We start from the raw sequence: 23,637 nt of genomic DNA, 5'->3' as shown, positions 1-23,637 counted from the left end.
GGCTAAGAGTCTGACACGACTTAGTGACTTCACTTTCACTTTTTACTTTCATCCATTGGAGAAGGAAATGGCAACCCACTCCAATGTTCTTGCCTGGAGAATCCCAGGGACGGCGGAGCCTGGTGGGCTGCCGTCTATGGGGTCGCACAGAGTCGGACACGACTGAAACGACTTGGCAGCAGTAGCTGCCAACCTCCCCACACAGTTGCCGAACTATGCCTGAAATTGTCACACCCGTTTGGCATTAGAAATACTGGACCCTTGTCTAGACCCACTCTTCACAATTAGGAAGATGTTGCTCTCCCCCTGAATTGTTGGTCCTCACTTCCTCCTCATCATTCCTGCTGATGCTGCTGAACCCCAGCAATGGCCCAGTAGAATCTCAAACTACATTGCATGGCACTGAGACAATCAGAAACATGGCCTTAGCCTCATTAAGCTTTTACTTTGTGGCTCAGTTGGTAAATAATCAGCCTTCAATCCAAGAGACCCAGGTTCAATTCCTGGGTTGGGAAGATCCTGTGGAGAAGGAAATGGCAACCCACTGCAGTATTCTTGCCTGGAGAATCCCTTGGACAGAGGAGCTTGGTGGGCTACAGTCCATCGGGTTGCAAAGACTTGGACATGACTGAGCTATGGACACCTCACTTTCCACGATGTTAAAAACAGACCTCCTCTAGCTTCTCCATATGCTTAATATTTCATTGGCACAAAATAGATAAAATATTTTTTCAACATTAAAATATGTGAAAAAAATTCACTAAGACTGCCTGATTTCCTACTTGTATTTTTTTGTCACTTTTTGCCATTTGCTTGTGCTTTGAGGTACTCATATTTTGAACATATGTATGGTAGCCAAAATGTTGTTATACTTATATGTTCAAAGACATAACATCATCCAACGATAACCATTTGTAATAATATGTTAATTATTTTATTTATGAAATTAATGTATATTTGTCATGACAATGTTAGCAATTACTGTTACTAGTAAATATACTAATAGTAGCTGGTATTTTTATTGAGTTGTGCTATACCCATATGAACTTATTTGATACTCACAATTCTCTTAAAGACTTATTATCCTCACTAAATTTTTTTTCTTTGGAAATGACTTTAGACTTAGAAAAACATTAAGATAGTACAGAGAGTTCCTATATTTCCTTTACATCCTTTAATGTTAACATCTTATATAGCCATGACATAGTTATCAAAACTAAGAAGTTGGCAATAGTATAATACCATTACCAAACTACGAACCTAACTTGGGTTTCACCAGGTTTTCTAGTTGTTGTTTTTTTCTCTCTCTGTTTCAGGATCCAATTCAGGGACCCTCATTGTATTCTCTCATGTCTCAGTCTCCTCTTGTCTGACAGTGTTTCATTCCTTATATTTCCATGATTTTGACACTTTTGAGGACTAGTGATCAGATATTTTACAGACTGTCTCTCAGTGTGGATCTGTCTGGTGTGTTTTTATGCTTAGATTGTGTCATGGATTTTTGTGGATGATACCACAAAAGCGCAGACAGGACAGATTTCAAGAATATTCTGTAGTGAAGATTATATTCAAATTATATTTTCAAAAATAAGTGGGAATGTATAAGGAAAACGATTTGGAGGAAAGTAGAAGAAATAACCACAGCAGAGAGACAGAGCCAGGAGAGGAACTGTTATGAATACTGGAAGACATGAAAACACTTTCTGTGAACCCACGTGTGTGTGTGTGTTTCTCATACACTTGTGAGAGGGAACCTATACTCAGAGAGGAGGAGAGGGACAGAGGGGGAGAGAAACTGGGCAACTGAAGAAAGAGGTTAAAGAGCAGGTTTTATAGGCACGTCTGTTTCCAGACCCAGGAATTTTCACTTAACCTAAACATACGAGGGAACCAACAGAGGAAGATCAGCATTCTCTGTTTCAGCTTTGCTTTTATTACAGTTGCCCTGTGAGCATTTTGGAAGATGCAACATAGGGGTATGTAGGGAATCTGCGAGGAAAAGAGGTGGGGAACAAAGAGGTAACTATACGTGATATGGATGACTTTGAAAGCAGAGCTGAACATCTGAGTTGGAAGGCAGAATTAGGCAGACATTGAGACATCTATGCCTTGCACTCTACTGGATGCTTCGCTGCTTTCACCTTTCCCCAGCTATAACTGCTTTCTTTGGGATCCTTAAAGTTAGTGTCCTCCTTCCTCAGTCCCATGCCTCTTCCTATCCCTTCCCTGGCCTCTTCACCTCGGGAGGCAGGCACTGCTCATCCTTCAGGTCTTGTTTGTAATACCACTTCTTCAGGAAAACTTATCTGACCCTCCAGATGGGTCAGCTCACCCTACCATGTGCTGTTCCCTCAAAGTAATCTAAAATCTTAACTCAAAATCATTATCCAAATTGTATTTAATTAAAGTTTCCTGGAAGTACTTATTTTACATGCAGTCCTTTCATCGGACTGGGTGTTCCATAGGTTTTGTCTGCCATATTCTGGCCACATCATGGTCAAAAGTAGTTTTTGAGTAAATGAGTGACATACATTTTACAACTTAAAAAGGAAGACAGTGTGTTTAATGGTTGTGGCAAAGATGCTTACTGGTGAAGGGATGTAAATACTTTAAATCAGTTGTCCTTAATCATTTTGGATTTTGCAGAATTCTTAATTTTATACAAGCAGTGGACTGTCTACAGAAAATAATACCTGTAATTTAATACCAATGGACATTAGTTTTAAAAACTTTGTATTAAAGGTCCTTTTTAGAAAGTTATGAAAATGAAGTTAGATTGAGAAGTTGAAGGTTATCTGGGCATTCTGTGTTTCTAAAGAAATACTTCTAGACAGTAAACTTTAGCTTCTTTGTATTTCCAATAAAATGAGATGAAAGGAAATGCATTTAAGATTTTAACAGGAAAGTCTCAGATGAATTAAAGTTTAGTAATTACAAACCATTTAATCTCTGGAGATTAACTGTTGTATTATAAATATGGTTTTTCTAATGTTTTTCATTAGTATAGAGATGCTGTATTTGGAAAGCATTTTATAAGAAATGTAGGTTTAAAAAACTTAAGCTTTTCTCCACACCCTCTCCAGCATTTATTGCTTGTAGACTCTTGGATCGCAGCCATTCTGACTGGTGTGAAATGGTACCTCAAATGTGGTCTTGATTTGCATTTCTCTGCCATTAAAAAGAATACATTTGATTCAGTTCTAATGAGGTGGATGAAACTAGAGCCGATTATACAGAGTGAAGTAAGCCTGAAAGAAAAACACCAATACAGTATACTAACACATATATATGGAATTTAGAAAGATGGTAATGATAACCCTGTATGCGAAATAGCAAAAGAGACACAGACGTAAAGAGCAGACTTTTGGACTCTGTGGGAGAGGGAGAGGGTGGGATGATTTGGGAAAATGGCATTGAAACATGTATACTATCATGTAAGAAACGAATTGCTAGTCTAGGTTCGATACAGGATACAGGATACAGGATGCTTGGGACTGGTGCACTGGGATGACCCAGAGAGATGATATGGGGATGGTGGTGGGAGGGGGGTTCAGGGTTGGGAACTCATGTACACCTGTAGTGGATTCATGTCAGTGTATGGCAAAACCAATACAGTATTGTAAAGTAAAAAAATAAAAAATTTAAAAAAAAGCTTATTGAGTTAAAATATCAACTTTTCCTAATTAATTTTTAAAGTGGTCATTTATTAGGATTCAGTATGATTAAAAATTGAATATTTGAATGAAGTCTATCATTTACTGGCTTATTGAATTTGGGCAAGTCTCTTAACCTTTGAATTGTAGTTTCTTTATTCTTAAAAGGTAACATAGTTTGTTACAGAGATGTAATGCACATAGCTTTTTCTAAAACATGGCAAGGACTCTATAAATATAGACTGTTATTGTCATGCACCTCCTCAAAAAATAGAAGAAAAAGCAAATAGGACTATTTTCTTACTTCTATAGTTATTTCAACTTTTTAAATCAATGTGTTTACTCCCACCTAAATTAACCCCATTGTTCCAAATTTTAATCAGAACATATCCATGCAACTTCCAACCCATTTTCAAATCATACTCCTTACACATAGGGGCCACACACATCCATGTATTATTTGAGGTCAGTCAGGTTCCTGATTTATTCTAGGATCTGAAAATTATTGGTAGTACCTCAGGGCATAAGCAATGTATTTACTGGTTATTATTCAGAAAATAAATTATTGTTAAATGAATCTTCTGATATAAAGATATGTCACTTTGAAATATTAATAAACATGTATTACTTGTAGAATAATTAGTGATTCATTTAGTAGAGCAGTATTCATATTCAAAAATTTGGAAACACTAATATTTTATTTTTCATGATTATTTTAGAATAATTATCTTAAATAATGTATGCAATTATTTATGTTCCAGTTACTTCATAATTTATTACCAACTCTTTTTTTAGAAATTAACTTTAGAAATACCCATGAAGACTTTTCCTTCTCAATTTCCATAGGTGTTATTTTTATAGTATATAAAATTGTGTCTGTGTGTACACATAGTTAACTGAATTGTGTGGTAAAGACTGAAGTTACAAACACAAACCCTGTGAGTAACTATGTCTACAGTTATCAAGGTGTTAAATATTATTGTTTATATACCAACTAAGTTCTCTATTACTTAGTGGACAAAGTCTAAACTCCTCAGTCTGGAGGTCAAATCTACCAACTACTTGACATAGCTGATTTCTCCACTATTTTTTATCATTAAAGCATGTTCATATACTAGTTTTCATTCTCACAAACCTCATTTTGTTTTAGAACTCTCTTCTTTTTACCTTTTCTGAGATATGAATCCTCTTTTCCTTATGTCAAATCTGATTCTATAAGAATAGTCCTCAAGTAAAGTCTCTAGCTTCAATTTCTCCATCATATTTCTTAAAATTCTTTTGACTAAAGTAAATCTTGCTCTTATATACAATATTTATAATTTTTAGCATTTTTTAATTTTATAAAAAATCTATTTCAGAAAGAAAGAAAATGGCAAAAGATTTTAAAACAGCATAAAACAATCTCATAATTCCACCAAGTAGGAAACAAGAACTCATACTTTCTCTCAGAAACTTTAGTACATATTCATTTTAATACATTTTCACAGAATAGGATGAATCTGTGTGTAATGTTTTTTGAATCATTTTACATTAACAAAGTGTGAACAATTTTACGTATTTCAACAATTTTATATTTCAACCATTTCAATCTATTGACACTTGTCAATAGATATATTTGATAACTGATATAACATTTAATTATTTTATGTGTTTACCTAAGTTGTGTACATAATAGTAAAACAAATACACATAGGTCCACCAACCAACATAAAAACATGTTTGGAGCATTATCAATATGGCTGATATTAGCTGTGCATTCATGCACAATTCCTACCCTAGACTTTTACTGTGTATAATTTCTAAGCTCTGTGTGTGTGTGTGTGTGTGTGTGCATGTGTGTGTGTGCACGTGTGTGTGTGCTGTACCATATTACCTTATGTTCAGGACAGAGAGGGAGATAAAGCAAGGAGAAAGCATTGTCCTTTCACCTTGTTTAACACTCTGGGCCATATCCTCCAAAAATATTTTTAGTTATCATTACAGACATTTTTTCTGGTCACTCACTTTGTCTCATTTTAGTCTGTGAATTAAAGGTCAAGAAGGAATGATTCTGGGAAGATTGTGATTGAATGATAAGCATGTCACCCCTGCTGATGATTTGCTCTGTCAATAACCTGTAAATATATAAAACCATAAGAGATATTTACTAGAACAAAATTAATGAAGATGTAGAAAAATAAAATGCTGTGTTTGGCAGGTTTACTTTAATTAACACATATGGGTATTTGTATCCTTCACGCAGAGCATAACTTTTACATTCATTATTTTCTTTAATATTATTAAAACAATTATTAATACTTACTTGTTCAAAAAGCAAGCTTTAATGAAGTTAAAGCATAGTTTAGAAAACTAGACCCTAACTAAGGTCAAGAATACTCTACAGATATCCTCTTTCTTTTTACCAGTGTCTCATAATAAAAAAACTAGACCCCTGCAGAAAATTATGTGATTAGAGGGTGAAATGGGGGCTTATATAGTATTTAAGTAAGTGGCTGACACATCCTGTCAACCACTATCATACCTAGTAGAGAAGTATTAAGATGGGGTTGAATGAACATAAAATTGGAATCTGATAGGTTGGGTTAAATCACTAGCTCTACCTGTTTTACTTTGGTGACTCGGAGGACGTTAGTCTCTTTACTCAAAAGATGGAGCCTCAAAGGGTTCAGATGTGACCTCATCTGAAGAGTTCCATGATGTTTCTGCTCATCAACTTCCTATAGATTGCCTTGATGTGAGATGTTACAGAGCTGAAAAAGGCATTGTCCTTGCCTTTAAAATGTTCCTATCTTGTTTATTGGTCAGGACTCCTGGGAATTAAATTAAATCAACAAAAAAGATGATTTCAATCACTCCATTCATATTATGGTCTTCTTTATAAGGGAGATATGTCCTCCTCCATCCAATTCACTCACTACTCCCCAAACCCTACTTCTGGCAAACACCAATCTGTTTTCTGTAATTGTGAGCTTATATTCTTTCTTTTTTTTCAATATTTATTTATTAAAGTGTAGTTGACTTATAGTGTTTAAAGTACACAGCAAGGTACTTGTACATGGCAAGTACAAGTTATACATATAAACATATATTACTTTTAAAGTTATTTTCCATTATAGATTATAATATATTGACTATAGTTCCCTGTGCTATAGTAAACCTTTGTGCTTGTTTATGAGCTTATATTTTTTCTTTTTTTAAGTGAGATCATGCAGAATTTGTCTTTCTTTGTCTCCTTATTCCACTCAACATAATAACCTCAAGTTCCATTAACATTACCCCAAATGGTAAATTTTCATTATTTTAATGGTTGAATAATATTCCATAGTCTATATACATATATACCATATATTCTTTATCAGTGTGTCCAAATGATGTACTCTTAGGTTGATGGGGATGCATTTAAGGGATTGCTGTATTATATTTCAGTTCTATTTTTAAATTTGTTAGAAATAACCATATTGTTTTCCATAGTGGCTATACCACTTTACATTCCCCCCAAGAGTGCACAAGTTTCCCTTTTCCTATGTCTTCACCAACACTTGTTATTTCCTATCTTTTTGATAATATCCATCTAACAGATGTGAGGTGCTATTTCATTGTGGTTTTGATTTGCATTTTCCTGATAATTAGTGATTTTGAGCATCTTTTCATGAACCTGTTGGCCACCTGTTTGACTTCTTTGGGAAAAAGCCTGTTCAAATCTTCAGCCCATCTTTTAATTAGATTGTTTTGTTTTGCTTAGTGTATTGTTGAATATGATTTCCTAAGATTTGTTGAGAATTTTTGAACCCATATTCATTAAGAGTTATTTTTCTTGTTTAGTCACTAAGTCAGTGACTCTTTTGTAACCCCATGGACTGTAGCCTGCCAGGCTCCTCCATCCATGGGATTTCTCACACAAGAATGCTGAAACTAGTTGCCATTTCCTTCTCAAGAGATCTTCCCAGCCCAGAAGTTGAACCCATGACTCTTATATTGGCAGACAGATTCTTTACCAATGAGCCAACAGGGAATCCCTCATCAAGAATATTGGCCTATAATTTTATTTTCTCATGGTATCCTTATCTGGTTTTAGTATTAGGGTAATGCTAGACTCATAAAATGAATTTAGAAGTGTTCTCACCTCTTCTATTTCTTGGAAGAAATTGAGAGGAATTTCTTGAAAAGAATTGCTATAAATTAACTATTTTAATTGTTGGATAGAATTCACCAGTGAATCCATCTATTACTGGATGGTAGTACATGGAGAAAATGAAATATTTATCACCACTAAAGAGATATGAGCTACCAAGCCATAGAAAGACACTGAGAGACCTTAAATATATATCACAAAATGAAAAAATCCTATCTGAAGTGGCTGTATACTGTATGATTACAACTATGGATATTTTAGAAAAGGAAAAACTATGGAAAAAATTGAAAGACTAAAGGTTGCCAAGGGTGAGGAGGGTAGGGATGAACAGGAAGAACACAGAGGATTTTTAGAGCAGTGGAAATACTATGTATGATAGCATAATGATGGATATATGTTACTACACATTTGTCCAAACCTATAGAATTTCATCTAATAGTGAATCCTAATATTAATATACACCATGGACATTCAGTGATTATGATGTGTTAATGTCCATTCACCTTTGGTAACATTTGTACCACTCTGGTGAATAATGTTGATAATGGGAGAGTCCATGCATTTGTAAGAACTGGGGCTTTATGGACAGTCCCTATACCTATCAGTTTTTTTCTGAAGCTAAAACTATCCTAAACAACAAATAACAACAGCAACAAAAATATTGCAGTTTAGGTGTTCTTGACCGAATTTAGTATGGCAGTAGAAAACAGGCCCTCCAAAGTCATATGTAGTGTCTAAGACCCTAATTTATTTATGTGCTAATCCAGAACCAGAATTCACATGTTTTTAAATACCAAAATACACTATAATTCCCCAAAGCCAGTTCCCATTCTTTGTTAATTCATCAGACTCAATAAGGCTTCTTTCTTTTAGAAAGAGCTATTTCACTGGTAGCAAATGCCTACATTAAGGACTGCATGTATTATGTTTAATGCAACTAGTTCTAAAAACAAATATTATGTTTTGGTATTTAAAGTAATTTAACTTTTCATGCTTTATTGCTCACATTGATGAAGGTGATGTATAATTTCCTCCAGTCGTTAAAAGACATTAATTTATGTAATTTTCCTTCCTGAAGCAAGTTAAAATAACTTTTGTAAACAGATGCAGAAGTTGACAAACCAGCCAACCCAGTTGTGAAATATATGAGCACAAGGGTAGACTTTGGCAAACTTACGGAGGAGGAAAATTACACTGTCATTCTTCCCACCTGCTCTCTGTGAACTTAATAGTAAATGGAGCCCCTTTTATATCTTGTCCAAGTTAGCCAAGGCCTACAAAAATAGATAGGTAGATAGACAAAAGCTTTTATTCTGCTCATATTTCTTACCTAAACCTCACCACCAATGTCTGGAAGCATTTTCATAAATGTACAATATTTGCATAAGAAAATATAATTAACAAACACTAACATTTTTCAATATGGGCATATTTATATTTTAAGGAAGATATTGAATACCTACTCTTAAATGTAATCTCCATCATTGGTGAACCTGTGTCATTTTTTATAGCTTATCTAGCTGGGTTAGTTTTCCTTCCTGTTGGTTTCAATAGCAAATGGTTTCTATTTCAACCCTTATGTTGTTCTGACAGTTTTATTTTGCTGATTTGACTCTCAGTATCATTTACATCTCTGTGTTTACAAGCAATAAATATTGACCCTTACCAAATTAAGTGAAGGAGATTTTAATGGTAGAACATCAGGAGCTCATACTATCTGGGAGAAGGCAGAAGTAACAAAGTTGGTGATGGACAGAAACAGAGGCTGCTTCAGAAGACTGGGAATGTGAACTATAAGAAGTGTCTCATTGTAGAAACAACTTGGACAAGTGAACTTACTGAAATTAATATACCTATTTATAGCCTCTTTTTAATATAGTCAGTATTTAGTTCCAAAAATGAAGGTTTTGATGACCCAGTTTAGATCATGTGCATTTCTGTGTAGAAAGTAGCACAAAGAAATTTAGAGTAATATGTAGGGCTTCTTGAGGTATAAAACAGTATTTGATTGGTAGGTGAAGCATTGGAGTCAACATAATTCTTTTTGTAACTTACAGTGAGATGTTAGAAAATATCATTTACTATTAAGAAAATAAGATGTATACTTATTATTTCCCAGATAGATATGAGGTTAAAATGAAGAGGAAAGATAGGATTCCTGGTTGTTGTGTTTTTTTTTTTTTTTTTAAGAACCAGAATCCTTAAAAGTTTATTATGCAAGAAATAAACATTTGCAGTAGGAAAGTAGTCCTACTGGACAGCACTCATACAAAACTGAATAGAAATTATTTCATTCAATTTCATAGTTAATATTTAAGGTACAGTTAAGGTCTCTGATATATACACATTTTCATTTTATTCCTTTTCCTTGAGTGTGAGGTTGCCATTATAGCATGTTTTACAAAGCATTAGGAACTCTTTGATGAAACTATTTCCCTCCTAATGTTCTCTTTCTCTCCAGCCTCAAGAAGTCACTACTGAAGTCAATGAAACCCCGCAAATTGAGACTACAAAGGAAGAGGTTCTACTCCATACCCCTGACTGCGACTCTCAAATTGTAAGATTAATTTTACCTGTTTTTAACAACATTCAACATGAAAACAAGGATGGGACATAAGCATTTTAAAAATCCTAGTTTTTGCCGCCATGAAACTGTCTATGTACATGTAACATCTGCTATCTAAGGGCTTCCCTGGTAGCTAAGATGGTAAAGAATCTGCCTTCAATGCAGGAGGCCCGGGTTTGATTCCTGGGCTGGGAAGATCCCCCGAAGAAGGGAATGGTTACTCACCCTAGTATTTTTGCCTGTAGAATTCCATGGACAGAGGACCTGGGTGGGCTACAGTCATGGGGTCACAAAGAGTCGGACATGACTAAGCAGCTAACACTTTTCTTTCACTTCTGCTATCTAAACATTGTACTTTTCATTTAATAATGCAGATGTTCTTTGGATATCATTCATGTGGTTATTCTACTAAGAGGTGTAATCAGACAATTAGGAATATGAAGATGCCCTGGAGAAGGGAATGGTTACCCACTCTAGTATTCTGGCCTGGAGAATTCCGTGGACAGTCCACGGGGTCACAAAGAGTGGGACACGACTGAGTGACTTTCACTTTCATAAACTTGAATTGCCAGAGAGATAAGGTGGTCATTCCCACAGTCATATGGCAGGAAGCTGTTAAAAATATTAAAAGCAAACACAACTCCAAACAAAGAATGTGATTCAACAGTATTCTCCCCATAAAGCAAATAAACCTTGAATTATAGAGATATTACAATAGAGGAAGGACATTTTTACCCTTCAAATGATAACAGGAAATGAGGAATTTGTACTCTGTGCTTTTACTCTAAAAAGTGTAATGAAATTTTAACTCTGGAACTTTGGCACAATTACGATCTGTCATATCTGGGCTTGAAAAATGGCAAACATCAGTTGTATTTAATATATTCAAAGATAGCCTTTAATCTAGTTGACAAAATGGAAAGTGTCTGCTGAAACTATTCATGATGGAAAAAGAAATCAGGAGATAGCAAAGGAAATAAGGCAGAATAGAAACAAGTTAACCAAGTCAATCTCTCTTTCCTCTGTTGACTGCCAAAGTAAATTTAGAAATACTAATTTCTCAACAATTTGGCTTTCACATCTTTGTATGTTGAAACATGTTCAAAGCCAAAAATTTAGAATATAAGGTTAATGAGAAGTAGAAATTCTGCAGTTTACTTCCAAGGGAAGAAGAAGTCAAGAAGAGTTGGGGAAAGAAGGACAATTTTTGCTATAGTTTGTAGAACAGATAGGTTTTTGACAGTGTGAGGCAATATCAGAGACAAGAAATCATCAGAATATGAGTACAGAGTATCGGACAGAAAATGGTGGGATGTGTGGCTAAGATAATTTGGGACTTAGGTAGGAGGGGCACTGGGTTCTCAAGCTAAGGTGTTTGGTTTGTATTAGGGATATGGACTTCTCAGGTGGCACTAGTGGTAAGAACTTGCCTGCCAATGCAGGAGATGTAAGTGACACGGATTTGATCCCTGGGTCGGGAAGATCCCCTGGAGGAGGGCATGGCAACCCGCTCCAGTATTCTTGCCTAAAGAATCCACGGACAGAGGAGCTTGAAAGGCTACTGTCCATAGGGTCACAAAGAGTCAGACACAACTGAAGCGACTTAACACGCAGGGATATAGTTAAGATTTTCATATGTTTATGTCCAGTTAAGAGATAAGACCACTGGGTTAATTTTAAGGCCGTTTTTTCTTGATACCGTTTCCTAAAACTACCTAAAAATCATTTTGCAGTATATACATGTATCACCTCATTATGCTGCTAAGTCTGCTAAGTCGCTTCAGTCGTGTTGGACTCTGTGTGACCCCATAGAAGGCAGCCCACCAGGCTCCCCCATCCCCGGGATTCTCCAGGCAAGAACACTGGAGTGCGTTGCCATTTCCTTCTCCAATGCATGAAAGTGAGAAGTGAAAGTGAATTCGCTCAGTCATGTCCAACTCTTCGCAACCCCATGGACTGCAGCCTACCAGACTCCTCCATCCATGGGATTTTCCAGGCAAGAGTACTGGAGTGAGGTGCCATTGCCTTCTCCATCAAATCATTATGTTGCATATCTAAAACTAATACAATGTTACATGCCAATGATATCTCAATTAAAAAAAAAAAAAAACTTTGAAACAAATTAGAATTTTGAAAGCTTCTGGCCTGCACCCTTCAGGGTAATGCTCAGGCTTGATCCTTAAATGTCCTGCTCTGAGCCCTTGGATTAGGAGGGATTCAGTTGCTTTTCTTCCTGCACTTGTACTGGTATACCTGTGCCATGAGCAAATTGTTCATGTATTGAAGTGGCCAAAATATCTGAAAGAACAGAAGAACCAGGACTTGATCAAACTGAAGAAACAAAATATTTCCATTTAAGGCAAACTCTGAAAAGTTTTATGTGTTTTGCAAAGATTCCTCAAAGCAATAGTTTGGTGTACTTTTCTTGTCAAGAGAGAGGTATAAATTCTTTGTTGTTGTTGGTTTGTTCCACTCTATTTTTGTTGCCCTTCCTTGTCACCAGTAGCTCCTCTCCCTTCAGTAAGTGGCATAAGCAGCTACTACCTTGGTAGAGGTCCCAACTGGGTTGCTTCAAAAAGCTTCCTCTACCTGTACCAGCATGAACACTCTCTCTCTAACCTGATCCCAGTTCCCTAGATTTTCATCTTTGAAGTCTCTACTTCCAAGAACCCACACTTGCCAGTGCAGAGAGTGTTCAATATTTATAGTCTGCAGGCTCAGTTACATTTAAAGGCTAAGTGAATAACATAAGGGAGTGAAATAAGCCAGGTGTAAGCAGTAGGAGTGAGGGAGACTATTGTGAATATCTTTTTTTCCAATTCTAGATCAGTAGTTCTTAGCCATATCCTCACTGTAGTGTCATATGGAGGATTTTTATAAAATACTGATGACCAGGTAATTCTAATATGCAGGCTGTTTTACTAACAATGTATCTCATATGTACATGATTCTTAAAATCATCTGAGGAGCTTTTAAAAATAAAGATTTTGAAAAATTCAGTAAATTCTAAGTAAAGGGGACTAAAGGTAACTTTTTTTTTTTAAACATGGACCTGACAACACTTTCCAATCCAAGTGATTCTGAAAGAGATGGTCTGTGAGCCTTAATTTGAAAAAGATTGGTTTAAATAAGACATAATGCCTTTAGTATGTTGTTTAGTAACAGAGTTTCACATTTGAGAGACAGCAATGCCTGACTGAGGCTCTGTAATGGTAGCCATGAGAGTCTATGATGTCACTTTTGATAGTAGGTAGAGAGGATCCATCCCAGAACCTTCTGCTTATTTTGCAACCAAATCTAAGAGCAGCAGGGCTGTGAAATTGATCAGGAAACTGATGTGCGATTTTTGTCCATAGCTAAGCTTTCCATGAGAGAGCTAGTATACCATCATCTCCCCAAGCTATAGTACTCAGAGTATAATTAATCATAGAAAGCTCTAGAGTTCCTTTCCAGCTTTCCCCAATAGTAAGAGAATAATTTTGATGGCTTTCTCCACTTTACAGGAAAAAGTGAAGGGCTCTTTGGATCTGTGAGAACTACCCTTACTCAGCTTGTCCAAATTCACCGAAAATATTCTGATTTGTGTTAAATATCATGAAATGCATTCCTTCCATTTCAATACAGCAATGTGAAAATAGCTTCAGCTTGATTCTAACAAGCTAGTGATTCAAGCTTCAATTTGAATTGCTTTAACTGAATATCCAAATAAGGTATCAAAACATAATTTCATAACGGAAAAATGAGAAATTTACCTCCTCTTCTGGTAAAGGGATTGCTGCATTTTCTATTGAAGGAAGGATAGTTTTAACATGTTTGGCAAAAATATAACCTTCTTGTTGTCTTTGTTTGGAGACTGAATATGAGTAAAGAAGTGCATCTCTGTTCCAGGTTGACAAGAGGTGCCCCGTGAGAGTTAGTTTTATGCATCAAAATGACTGAGCTCAGGGATGACCAAAGAATTGGTAAAATATTAATTCTGGGTATGTCTGACAGGGAATTTCCAGAAGAGATTGGCATTTGAATTAGTAGATGAAGAGATCTTCCCTCATAAACATGGCAGGCAACATCTAATCCCTAGAAGGCCCAAATTGAACAAAAAGATGGAGGAAGCATAATTTCTTCTTTTCCCTTTGAGTTGGGCTATATATCTTCTTCAGCTCCTGTTTGTGGAACCTTCCAGCTCAGGGACTTAACACCAGCAGGCCACTCACCCCAGTTCTCAGGCCTTTGGCTTCAGGCTTGAGATTCAGGTTGGGAATTACAACAGCCTTATTCTCAGCCCTTCAGACTTGGACTGAATTTTATGCCACCAGCTTTCCTGATTCACCAGCTTAGAGAGTGCATATCATGGCATGTCTCATCTTCCATAATAGCATGAGCCAATTCCTACTAAAAAAAACAAAAAAACCTCTTATACATCTATGTATATATTGTTAGTTCTGTTTCCCTGGAGAACCTAATACAGTTATTTTTTCACATTTATGTTTTGTATATTTCATGTGTATTTTGAAGTATTTTCACTGCTTTTTTATAAAAGACTTTAATTAGAAACTAATCAGTGCTACTTAGTTTTCTACAGAGAGAAAATACATGGTAGTTGTTGAGTTAAATTTTAGTTTTGGTGGCTTTACTTGACAAAATTAATAGTTGGAAAATTTATTTCCATTTCTTTTCTGTTTAATGTGTTTTTCTGCTCTATGAAATTAAAAAAATCTAGAAACTACCCAATGAGGAAATTTTTTAAAATAATAAAAGGGGAGATAAACTAGGGATCTGAATGAAGCCAATAACAAATGATTAAAAGCATGAAATAAACAGAATATCAGAATGAGAAATTTCCAGAATTGTGAGTTCAAGCAAAGATACAAGAATAAGGATGAAGTCTAATATGAGTCTCTATTTTCATCTTGGTTGACTGGAACAATTATAGTTTTATTCTCAAATAAAATGAGAAATTGTATAATAATATTAAATTAAAATAAATGATTACTATAGTAGAAATTTTAAGGTAATTTTTGTCCATTTGCTCCTTAACAGGAGAGATTTGTGCTGTCTTAATAACTAGAATGAACAAAAATTAGCACACTGGAGCTAATTGCTTATGAAAAAATGATAGTTTTTATTTATTTTTTATTTTTTAAAATTTTTATTATTTTTTTACTTTACAATATTGTATTGGTTTTGCCATACATCAACATGAATCTGCCACGGGTGTACATGTGTTCCCAATCCTGAATGCCCCTTTTACCTCCCTACCCATACCATCCCTTCCCTCTGGGTCATCCCAGTGCACCAGCCCCAAGCATCCTATATCGAACCTAGACTGGCAATTCATTTCATATATGATATTATACATGTTTCAATGCCATTCTCCCAAATCATCCCACCCTCTCCCTCTCCCACAGAGTCCAAAAGACTGTTCTATACATCTGTGTCTCTTTTGCTATCTTGCATACAGGGCTATCGTTACCATCTTTCTAAATTCCATATATACGTGTTAGTATACTGTATTGGTGTTTTTCTTTCTGGCTTACTTCACTCTGTATAATCAGCTCCACTTTCATCCACCTCATTAAAAACTTCTTGGTAGCAGGAGAAATCATGATTGTATTCTTTGTTTCTCAAACTGGGTTTGGAGAATATTGCATTTTTTTTAACTAGTGATAGATTCATTCTATATTATCATAATGTTTACATTCTAGCCAATCTGGGTAATAATTTAGCCCCCACACACACATATATACATACATACATTTTCAGTCTGTATTCAGTTCAGTTCAGTTACTCAGTCATGTCTGACTCTTTGCGATCCCCTGGGCCGCAGTGTGCCAGGACTTCCTGTCCATCACCAACTCTCGGAGTCCACCCAAACTCATGTCCATTGAGCCGGTGATGCCATCCAATCATCTCATTTTCTGTCTTCTCCTCCTGCCTTCAATCTTTCCCAGCCATCAGGGTCTTTTCAAATGAGTCAGCTCTTCACATCAGGTGGCCAAAATATTGGAGTTTCAGGTTCAACATCAGTCCTTCCAATGAACACCCAGGACTGAGCTCCTTTAGGATGGACTGGTTGGATCTCCTTGCAGTCCGAGGGACTCTCAAGAGTCTTCTCCAACACCACAGTTCAAAAGCATCAATTTTTCGGTGCTCAGTTTTCTTTATAGTCCAACTCTCACATCTGTACATGACTACTGGGAAAATCATAGGCTTGACTAGATGGACTTTGTTGGCAAAGTAATGTCTCTGCTTTTGAATATGCTGTCTAGGTTGGTCATAAGCATCTTTTAATTTCATGGCTGCAATCACCATCTGCAGTGAGTTTGGAGCCCAAAAAGATAAAGTCTCTCACTGTTTCCCCATCTATTTCCCATGAAGTGATGGGACCGGATGCCATGATCTTAGTTTTCTGAATGTTGAGCTTTAAGCCAACTTTTTCACTCTCCTCTTTCACGTTCATCAACAGGCTCTTTAGTTCTTCTGCACTGTTTGCCATAAGGGTGGTGTCATCTGCATGAATATGACAGTTTTTAAAAACAATTTGCATTCTGTAAAAATCACAGGTTTTAAGTATATATTTTAGTTATGCATTTATTTAATTTACCAAGTTTTGCAACCATTACCACAGGCCAGTTTTAGAACATTTCTATCTTCCTAGTAAGATACCACATGCCCATTTTTACAGTTAATCTCTATAAAGACAACCACTAACCTAGTTTCCACTGGTTATAAGTTTGCCTTTTCCATAGATTTTATAGATTGATCATACAGCATGTGGCATTTTGCATTCCCTTTTTCATGTAGCATAATGACTGAGTTTCATCTATATTATAATATATTTCAGTAGCTTGTTCTTTTTTATTCTAAATAGAATCCATTGTATGATTTTATCACATTTTCCTTATCCATTCACCAGCTGATAACTTTTGGATTTTTTCCCACTTTTTGGCTATTATGAATTAATCATACCATGAACATTTACATAAACATCTTCAAGTGGACATATGTTTTATTTTTCTTGAGTAGATACCCAGAAGTAGAATAGGATACTGTAAATACTTTCTTAACTTTTTAAGAAACAGACAGACATTAACAAAGTGGCTGTACCATTTTACATCTTAATTAGCAATTATGAGAATTCCATTTTCTCTACATCTTTGTCACCACTTGCTATTGTCTGAATTTTTGCTTAAAAATAAAATTTAAGGAGTCTGAAATCAAATTTCATCCAGGCTTAACTGTTAATTTCCAAATGGTTAAAAATTTGAGCATATTTTTATATGCTTATTAGGAATTCACATATTTTCTTTGGTGAATGTCTATTCAGATATTTTCCCCATGTTTATTGGGGTTGTCTGTCTTCTTGGTATTAAGTTGCAAGATTCCTTACATATTCTGGATATATATCCTTTACCAGATATATGATTTGCAAATATTTCTCTTACTCAGGATGTTTCTTGTCTTTACATTTTCTTAATGGTGTCTTTCTAAAAGACAGCAGGTATTTTTAAATACAGCTTTCAGTTTGCAGAGTAATTGAGCAATAGTTCAGAGTTCCATACAGCAACCAACTATCTTTCTGTGATTTGTCATTTAGTTCCATTACAGTCTGATGGCATACTCTACATTTGTTCAAATGCAGTCTGTCTAATGTTCCATGCTACCTTGAGAAGAATCTGTATTTTATTCTTGTTTGATGAAGTACTCCTTAAATATCAGTTAGATCCATTTGATTTGTAGTGCTCTTCACATCAACTCTATTTTTGGAGATTTCTGCTCACTTGATATGCCCACTATTGATAGAGAGTGTTGAAACTCTCTATCCAGTGGTACTGGTTCACTTCTGTTTCTCCTTGCAGTTCTATTAGCTTTGTCTCAAATATCTTGAAAATATGTTGTTAGATGTATTTTTGTTAAGAATTGTTGTGTTTTTTTTTTTTTTTTTTTGTAGAATTGACCCCTCTATTATTATATAGATGTCCCTCTTTATCCCTGATATTTTTCTTGCTCTGAAGCTGGCTTTGTCTGAAATTAATATGGCTACTTCAGCTTTCTTTTGATTAATAATAATATCACTTTAACTATATCCTGACACTCCCTTCTGGCCTGCAGAGTTTCTGCTGAAAATTCAGCTGATAAACTTATGAGGATTCCCGTGTATATTATTTGTAGATTTTCCCTTCTTGATTTTAATATCTTTTCTTTGTATTTCAGTGTTTATCCATGTTGTCACAAATGGCAGAATTCCCATTTTATCTCTGAATAATATTCATATACATATATGTTCCTCTCTATGTAACACTTTGTTTATTCATCTAGAAACTTAGATCGTCTTCATGTCTTAGATACTATAAATAATGCTGCATAACCCTCCCAGATTTCAGACAGTGCTACAAAGGCTGTTGTTTCATCACTAACTTGTGTCTCAGTCTTTTCAACCCCGTGGACTCTGGTGCACCTGGCTCTTTACCTGCATCTCTTCACCAGATTCTTTACCACTGAGCCACCAGGGAAGCCCACCACAAAGGGACAGTAATCAAAACATCAAGGTATTGACATAAAATTTGGATCAACAGAAGAGAATACAGAACCCCAAAGTGTCTGACTCTTTTGAGACCTCATGAACATGGCCCTCCAGGCTCCTCTGACCATGGGATTTCCCAGGCAAGAATACTGGAGTGGGTTGCCATTTCCTTCTCTAGAGGAACTTCCTGACCCAGAGATTGAACTCACATCTCCTGCATTACAGGCAGATTCTTTATCACTGAGCCACTTGGGAAGCCATCTATAGTCAATCAGTCTTCTACAACGAACACAAGATAATACAACGGAGTTAGACAGTCTCTTCAGCAAGCGGTATTGATAAAGCTGGACAGCCAAATGTAAATCAACAAAGTTAGAATACACCCTCACACCATACACTAAAATAAACACAAAATGGCTCATAGATTTAATTATAAGACATGACACCATAAAACTCTGAGAAAAGAACATAGGCAAAACATTCTCTGACATAAACTGTACCAGTATTTTCCAAGTCAGTCTCCCAAGGAAACAGAAATAAAAACAAAAATTAACAAATAGGACCTAATCAAACTTGCAAACTTTTGTGCAGGAAAGGATACCATAAACAAGTACAACCTACTAACCAGGAGAAATAACTTGCAAATAATGCCACCAACCAGGCTTAGTTTCCAAAATGTATGAACAGTTCATATAATGCAATAACCTAAAAAAAAAAAAAAGCCTAATTGAAAAATAGGCAGAAGACCTAAATACACATTTCTCCAAAGAAGATATACAGATGCCCAATAGGCACATGAAAAGATACTCAGCATCACTAATTATTACAGAAATGAAAATAAAAATCACAATGAATTACCACCTTCATCAGTCAGAATAGCCATCATTAAAAAACCTAATCTGATTCACTCTTAGGGCAGATGCAGATGTAACTGATGGAAACAGCTATAAAAAGGTGAATATTTCAGTCAAATATTAAAGTGAACTCAATGAAAATTTTCTGAAAACAGAATTAGCATAGAATAGAAGACATGGTATATTATATAATTAAATAATGAGAAACAACTATTCTGTGATGTAGTCAGGAAATGAAGCCTTAGAGTAGAGGAAAAGAGCTATCATGAGAGCATCTCTTTCTGTTCCAAGACTCTAGGATGATCAGCAACCTCACTGAGTGCTGATGAGAGCACATGCAATTTCTTAGTAAATAAATAGCAAAGGTGATTCATTTGGATTTCTATTGGTCATACCCAAGACTAAATAACATACTAGAAAGAACCTGGAAATTACCGCTGTGCTGTTTTCCTAACACGTCACTTATTGGCAAGTGATTTTGTTATTCAGATCCCTTTTCTATAAAATTCAGATCAACTATTTTCAAATAAAACTGCTTGTGGTAAGGCTCCACTCCCACAGATTATTAATCAGTAGATCTAGGGCACAGACCAGGAATGTGTGTTGTCTGAATAAACCCTCCTAGATATTCTTCCATCAGTATTTCCTGTTAAACATTCTTCAGAATCTTTCATGTTTCTTTCTTATAGGCTTATCATGACGATTGTAGTCATGGAGATTAACTATACAGTGTTTGGTTTTATTATGGATGTCCTTATAGGTTCAGTCTGAATTTACTCTGCCGTTTCCATATTCATGGTCTTAATATCTTGTATGGCAAGGTCCTAATCTTGGAATTAGGGCCCATGCATATTCTTAGATATGTTCTACTTCCTGCCCTATCCAACCAGGCAGGGTCACTTAGGAAAATGGCTTCTGGCTTTGTTGGCCCTTTTGTTAGTGGATGTAGAGAACTTGAAATGGATCCACAAGAGCTTAACAACATATTGGACTATAAGTTTGGGGGAATGTTTAAGTTCCCTTGAAAGTAGTTTTGCTCAAATGATAATTTTGTAGTCACAGGGAGAAAGCAAAGGATGTACCTGCTTTATCCCATTTTCATGCAGTTTGCAAATGTGCCTCATATTGTTTAATAGCATATCAAGAATTAAAGATACTGAGCAGTTTATGTTAATTTTCACAAAAGGAATAAGACCTACTACTCAGTGTAAATGTGTTTTATAATGTTTCTGACTCCTCTAGATAGCACACACTTAACTTTTCTTAATGTGCTGAGGAAATGAAAGGCAACAATGGCTTATACTTAGCATTGTAAGTACTCCTTGCTCAGAATCTTGCCGTTGCACCTGCCTGCAAGTCCCTGACCAAAGGGAGTTTATTCAACAGCAAAGCATTGTCTAGGAAAATGAGAGCATAAAGTGTGCAGGAAATAAATCTAGAGCTGCTAGTAGAAACTTATGCCAGCATTTTCATATTAAAACAATTTTGGCAGAGATTTTTAGAGTTCTAGTTTACAATTATATCCAATATTCGTTGTGTGACATTTGATACCCTGATGAATTGTTGGCAGACACTACATTAACAAAAATTTTCTAGGAGAGTCATGCCCTACTGTAATTGGGCTGAGTGACCATACACAATTGTCATTCTGGGCTACGTTCCATCAGACCATCTGAAGAGGTTGGCTTCATAATAGGCAGTCTTCATTGTACTCCTGTGGTTTTTTTTTAAGAAGGAACAGGCATGCCTCCAGATTATATGGGAAGGACAGATAGTTACCTAAGGTCTTTAGAATAAATTTCTGCTTTTCACATTAGATAACAGATTTCCATGTTTACCCTCCTATAACATCTTAATTTAAATCATGCAAAATGTAAACTTAAGTATGCTTTCTTACCAGATGTCATATAGAAACCATAAGAATAACGGGTAACTTATAATTTGGTAAATATAAATAGCCTAATAAGCACGTTAATAATTATTATAAGGAAATAGGTCAAACAGTGTGTTTAATACAAAGCTTAATCTTGTTGATAACTCTTTGACCTCTCTTACCTCCCCTGAGACAAAATGGTTTTCTCCTCTGGGTCTCCATAGTGCTTGGTTCTTAAACATGATTTATCCCGTATCACAGTCCCTCTTGCAAGGTGATTATATGTATAAGGTTCTCATTTTGCATTAGATAATAGGCAATTTGAGGACAGATATAAAAGTACTGATATTTCCTTCAGAACCAAACAAAATGCAAATCTTAACAGATGATTTTAAATAGTTTTCCAAAATATCTAAAATGATTATGTTAGGGCTTCCCGTTTCCAAATTGTAACTATTTCATGTAATGAATGAATTATGGTTCAGAGAGGGAATGCAACTTGCCTGGAGGAGCCTGGTAACAGAGGACATCAGTGTCAGACCCTGCCTCCCTCCCAGGCCACTGTTCCTCTACTACCTACCATCATCTTGACTCAACATTCCATTTTTAATCTTTGAACTTCTTCCAGTTTCTGCCTTTTTAATATTAAAACAGTACTAAAGTATCATTCTATAATTAAAAAAAAATTCATGCTCAAAAGTCACATGAGAGAAAAATTTAGCCAATGTTTCTTAAAAACTTGATACTTAATTTCATTTTTTTCTTTTATATATTCTGAAAATCATGCTTGTTTTTAGCCCCCAGTTTGTCCCAGATATTAATTAAATATGAAGAATGAATTGGACCTTGTAACTGTCAGATGTTTTTTTTTTCTAGGTAGAATTTCAGGTTGCCCAGAATGCGTTTATATTAAGTATTTTGAGTTCTTTTAATGTATACAGAAAAGTCATCAGAGACAAAACTAATGCCTCTTGTAAAGTAGAACCAAATGCTCAATACTATTAACAAAGTTACTGTAATCAAAAGAATCAGAGATTAAAACCCAGAGAAGACTTTAAGTGAATCTCTGATAAATCATCTCATCTGCTTTAATTCTTAAAGTATTACTGTTTATTTCAGAGGGAGAATGGAGTGTAACTTAAACAAAATGCAAAACAGGCTTTTCTTTTATAGGCTTTCCAGTAATTTTTTTACTCTATCATAGTCCTGTTTTGGTTTTTGTTAACATTTGTTAAGTAAAGCCCTAGGTATCAGATGGTGCCCCAAGGTTTGAGAAAGACCTCAAGCTCAGGGAAACTGAAATACAGAGGTTTGCTAATCACAGGTCCTGGAGGAACACAAGGCATTCATCCTTGAGCTACATGGGAGTGTCCAGGTCAAAAGGAAGCAGCAGGACCTGGGGCATATGCCTCTGTTAGGGTTGGTGAGGAGGGCTTGAGGTTCCAGGGTAGGCTGGATTGGCCACTTCAAACTGAAAGGAGCAGTAGCAGAGTTTCAATAAGCTTCACAGAGTTCTTACCTAAGGGTCTCACAAGCAAAGGAGCTGAGAAACAGGAGGAACTGTATTAGCAGCAGCACTGCAGAAGTCCCATTAGGACCTTAAACTTCTTTGTGTCTCTGCTGGCTGTTATCTAGGAAAAGCAATGGAGGATGGTGCTGGGGGCTAGTGTCAGCCTGAAGGCTGCTTAACTACACACAATGGATGCCGATGCAACAGTATTATGGAGTAATTTTACTCACGGTGCCCGTTAACAAAGGTCATTCTAAATATACAACTTTATCTCCATATTTTCTAAATGGGATATTTGCACTGAAGCCAAAGACATGAATGTTCCTTAATGAAAACCTTCTGAAGCACCTGAATCCTTAAGTTGGTTAGATTGATCTGCTGATTCTGCCTTGAGGAGGAAAACAAATGAAAATTCAGAAAGGATAAAGGCATTCTCCAAGGTTAAGATTTCTCAAAGAAGATGAGTGGTTGGTTAATATGACATTTTTCCTGCCCTGTTAAATCATGAACAGGAAAGGATCAAGGACA

General features: G+C 35.8%; 1 protein-coding gene across 3 annotated transcripts in view; it reads left to right on the top strand.

Moving 5' to 3' along the window:
- The window catches only part of LUZP2 (leucine zipper protein 2), a 517,618-nt gene that overhangs the window by 482,183 nt on the left and 11,798 nt on the right, over nucleotides 1–23,637 (top strand). For all 3 annotated transcript variants that reach the window (XM_015103087.4, XM_042237695.2, XM_012102275.5), the window contains exon 10: nucleotides 10,247–10,342. In XM_015103087.4, the coding sequence (XP_014958573.1) occupies nucleotides 10,247–10,342 (96 nt within the window). The remainder of the gene's footprint in view (nucleotides 1–10,246; nucleotides 10,343–23,637) is intronic.

The sequence above is a fragment of the Ovis aries genome, chromosome 21 (assembly GCF_016772045.2).
Source record: "Ovis aries strain OAR_USU_Benz2616 breed Rambouillet chromosome 21, ARS-UI_Ramb_v3.0, whole genome shotgun sequence".
Classification (NCBI taxonomy): Eukaryota; Metazoa; Chordata; class Mammalia; order Artiodactyla; family Bovidae; genus Ovis; species Ovis aries.
This window is presented reverse-complemented; position numbering and strand designations above follow the sequence as displayed.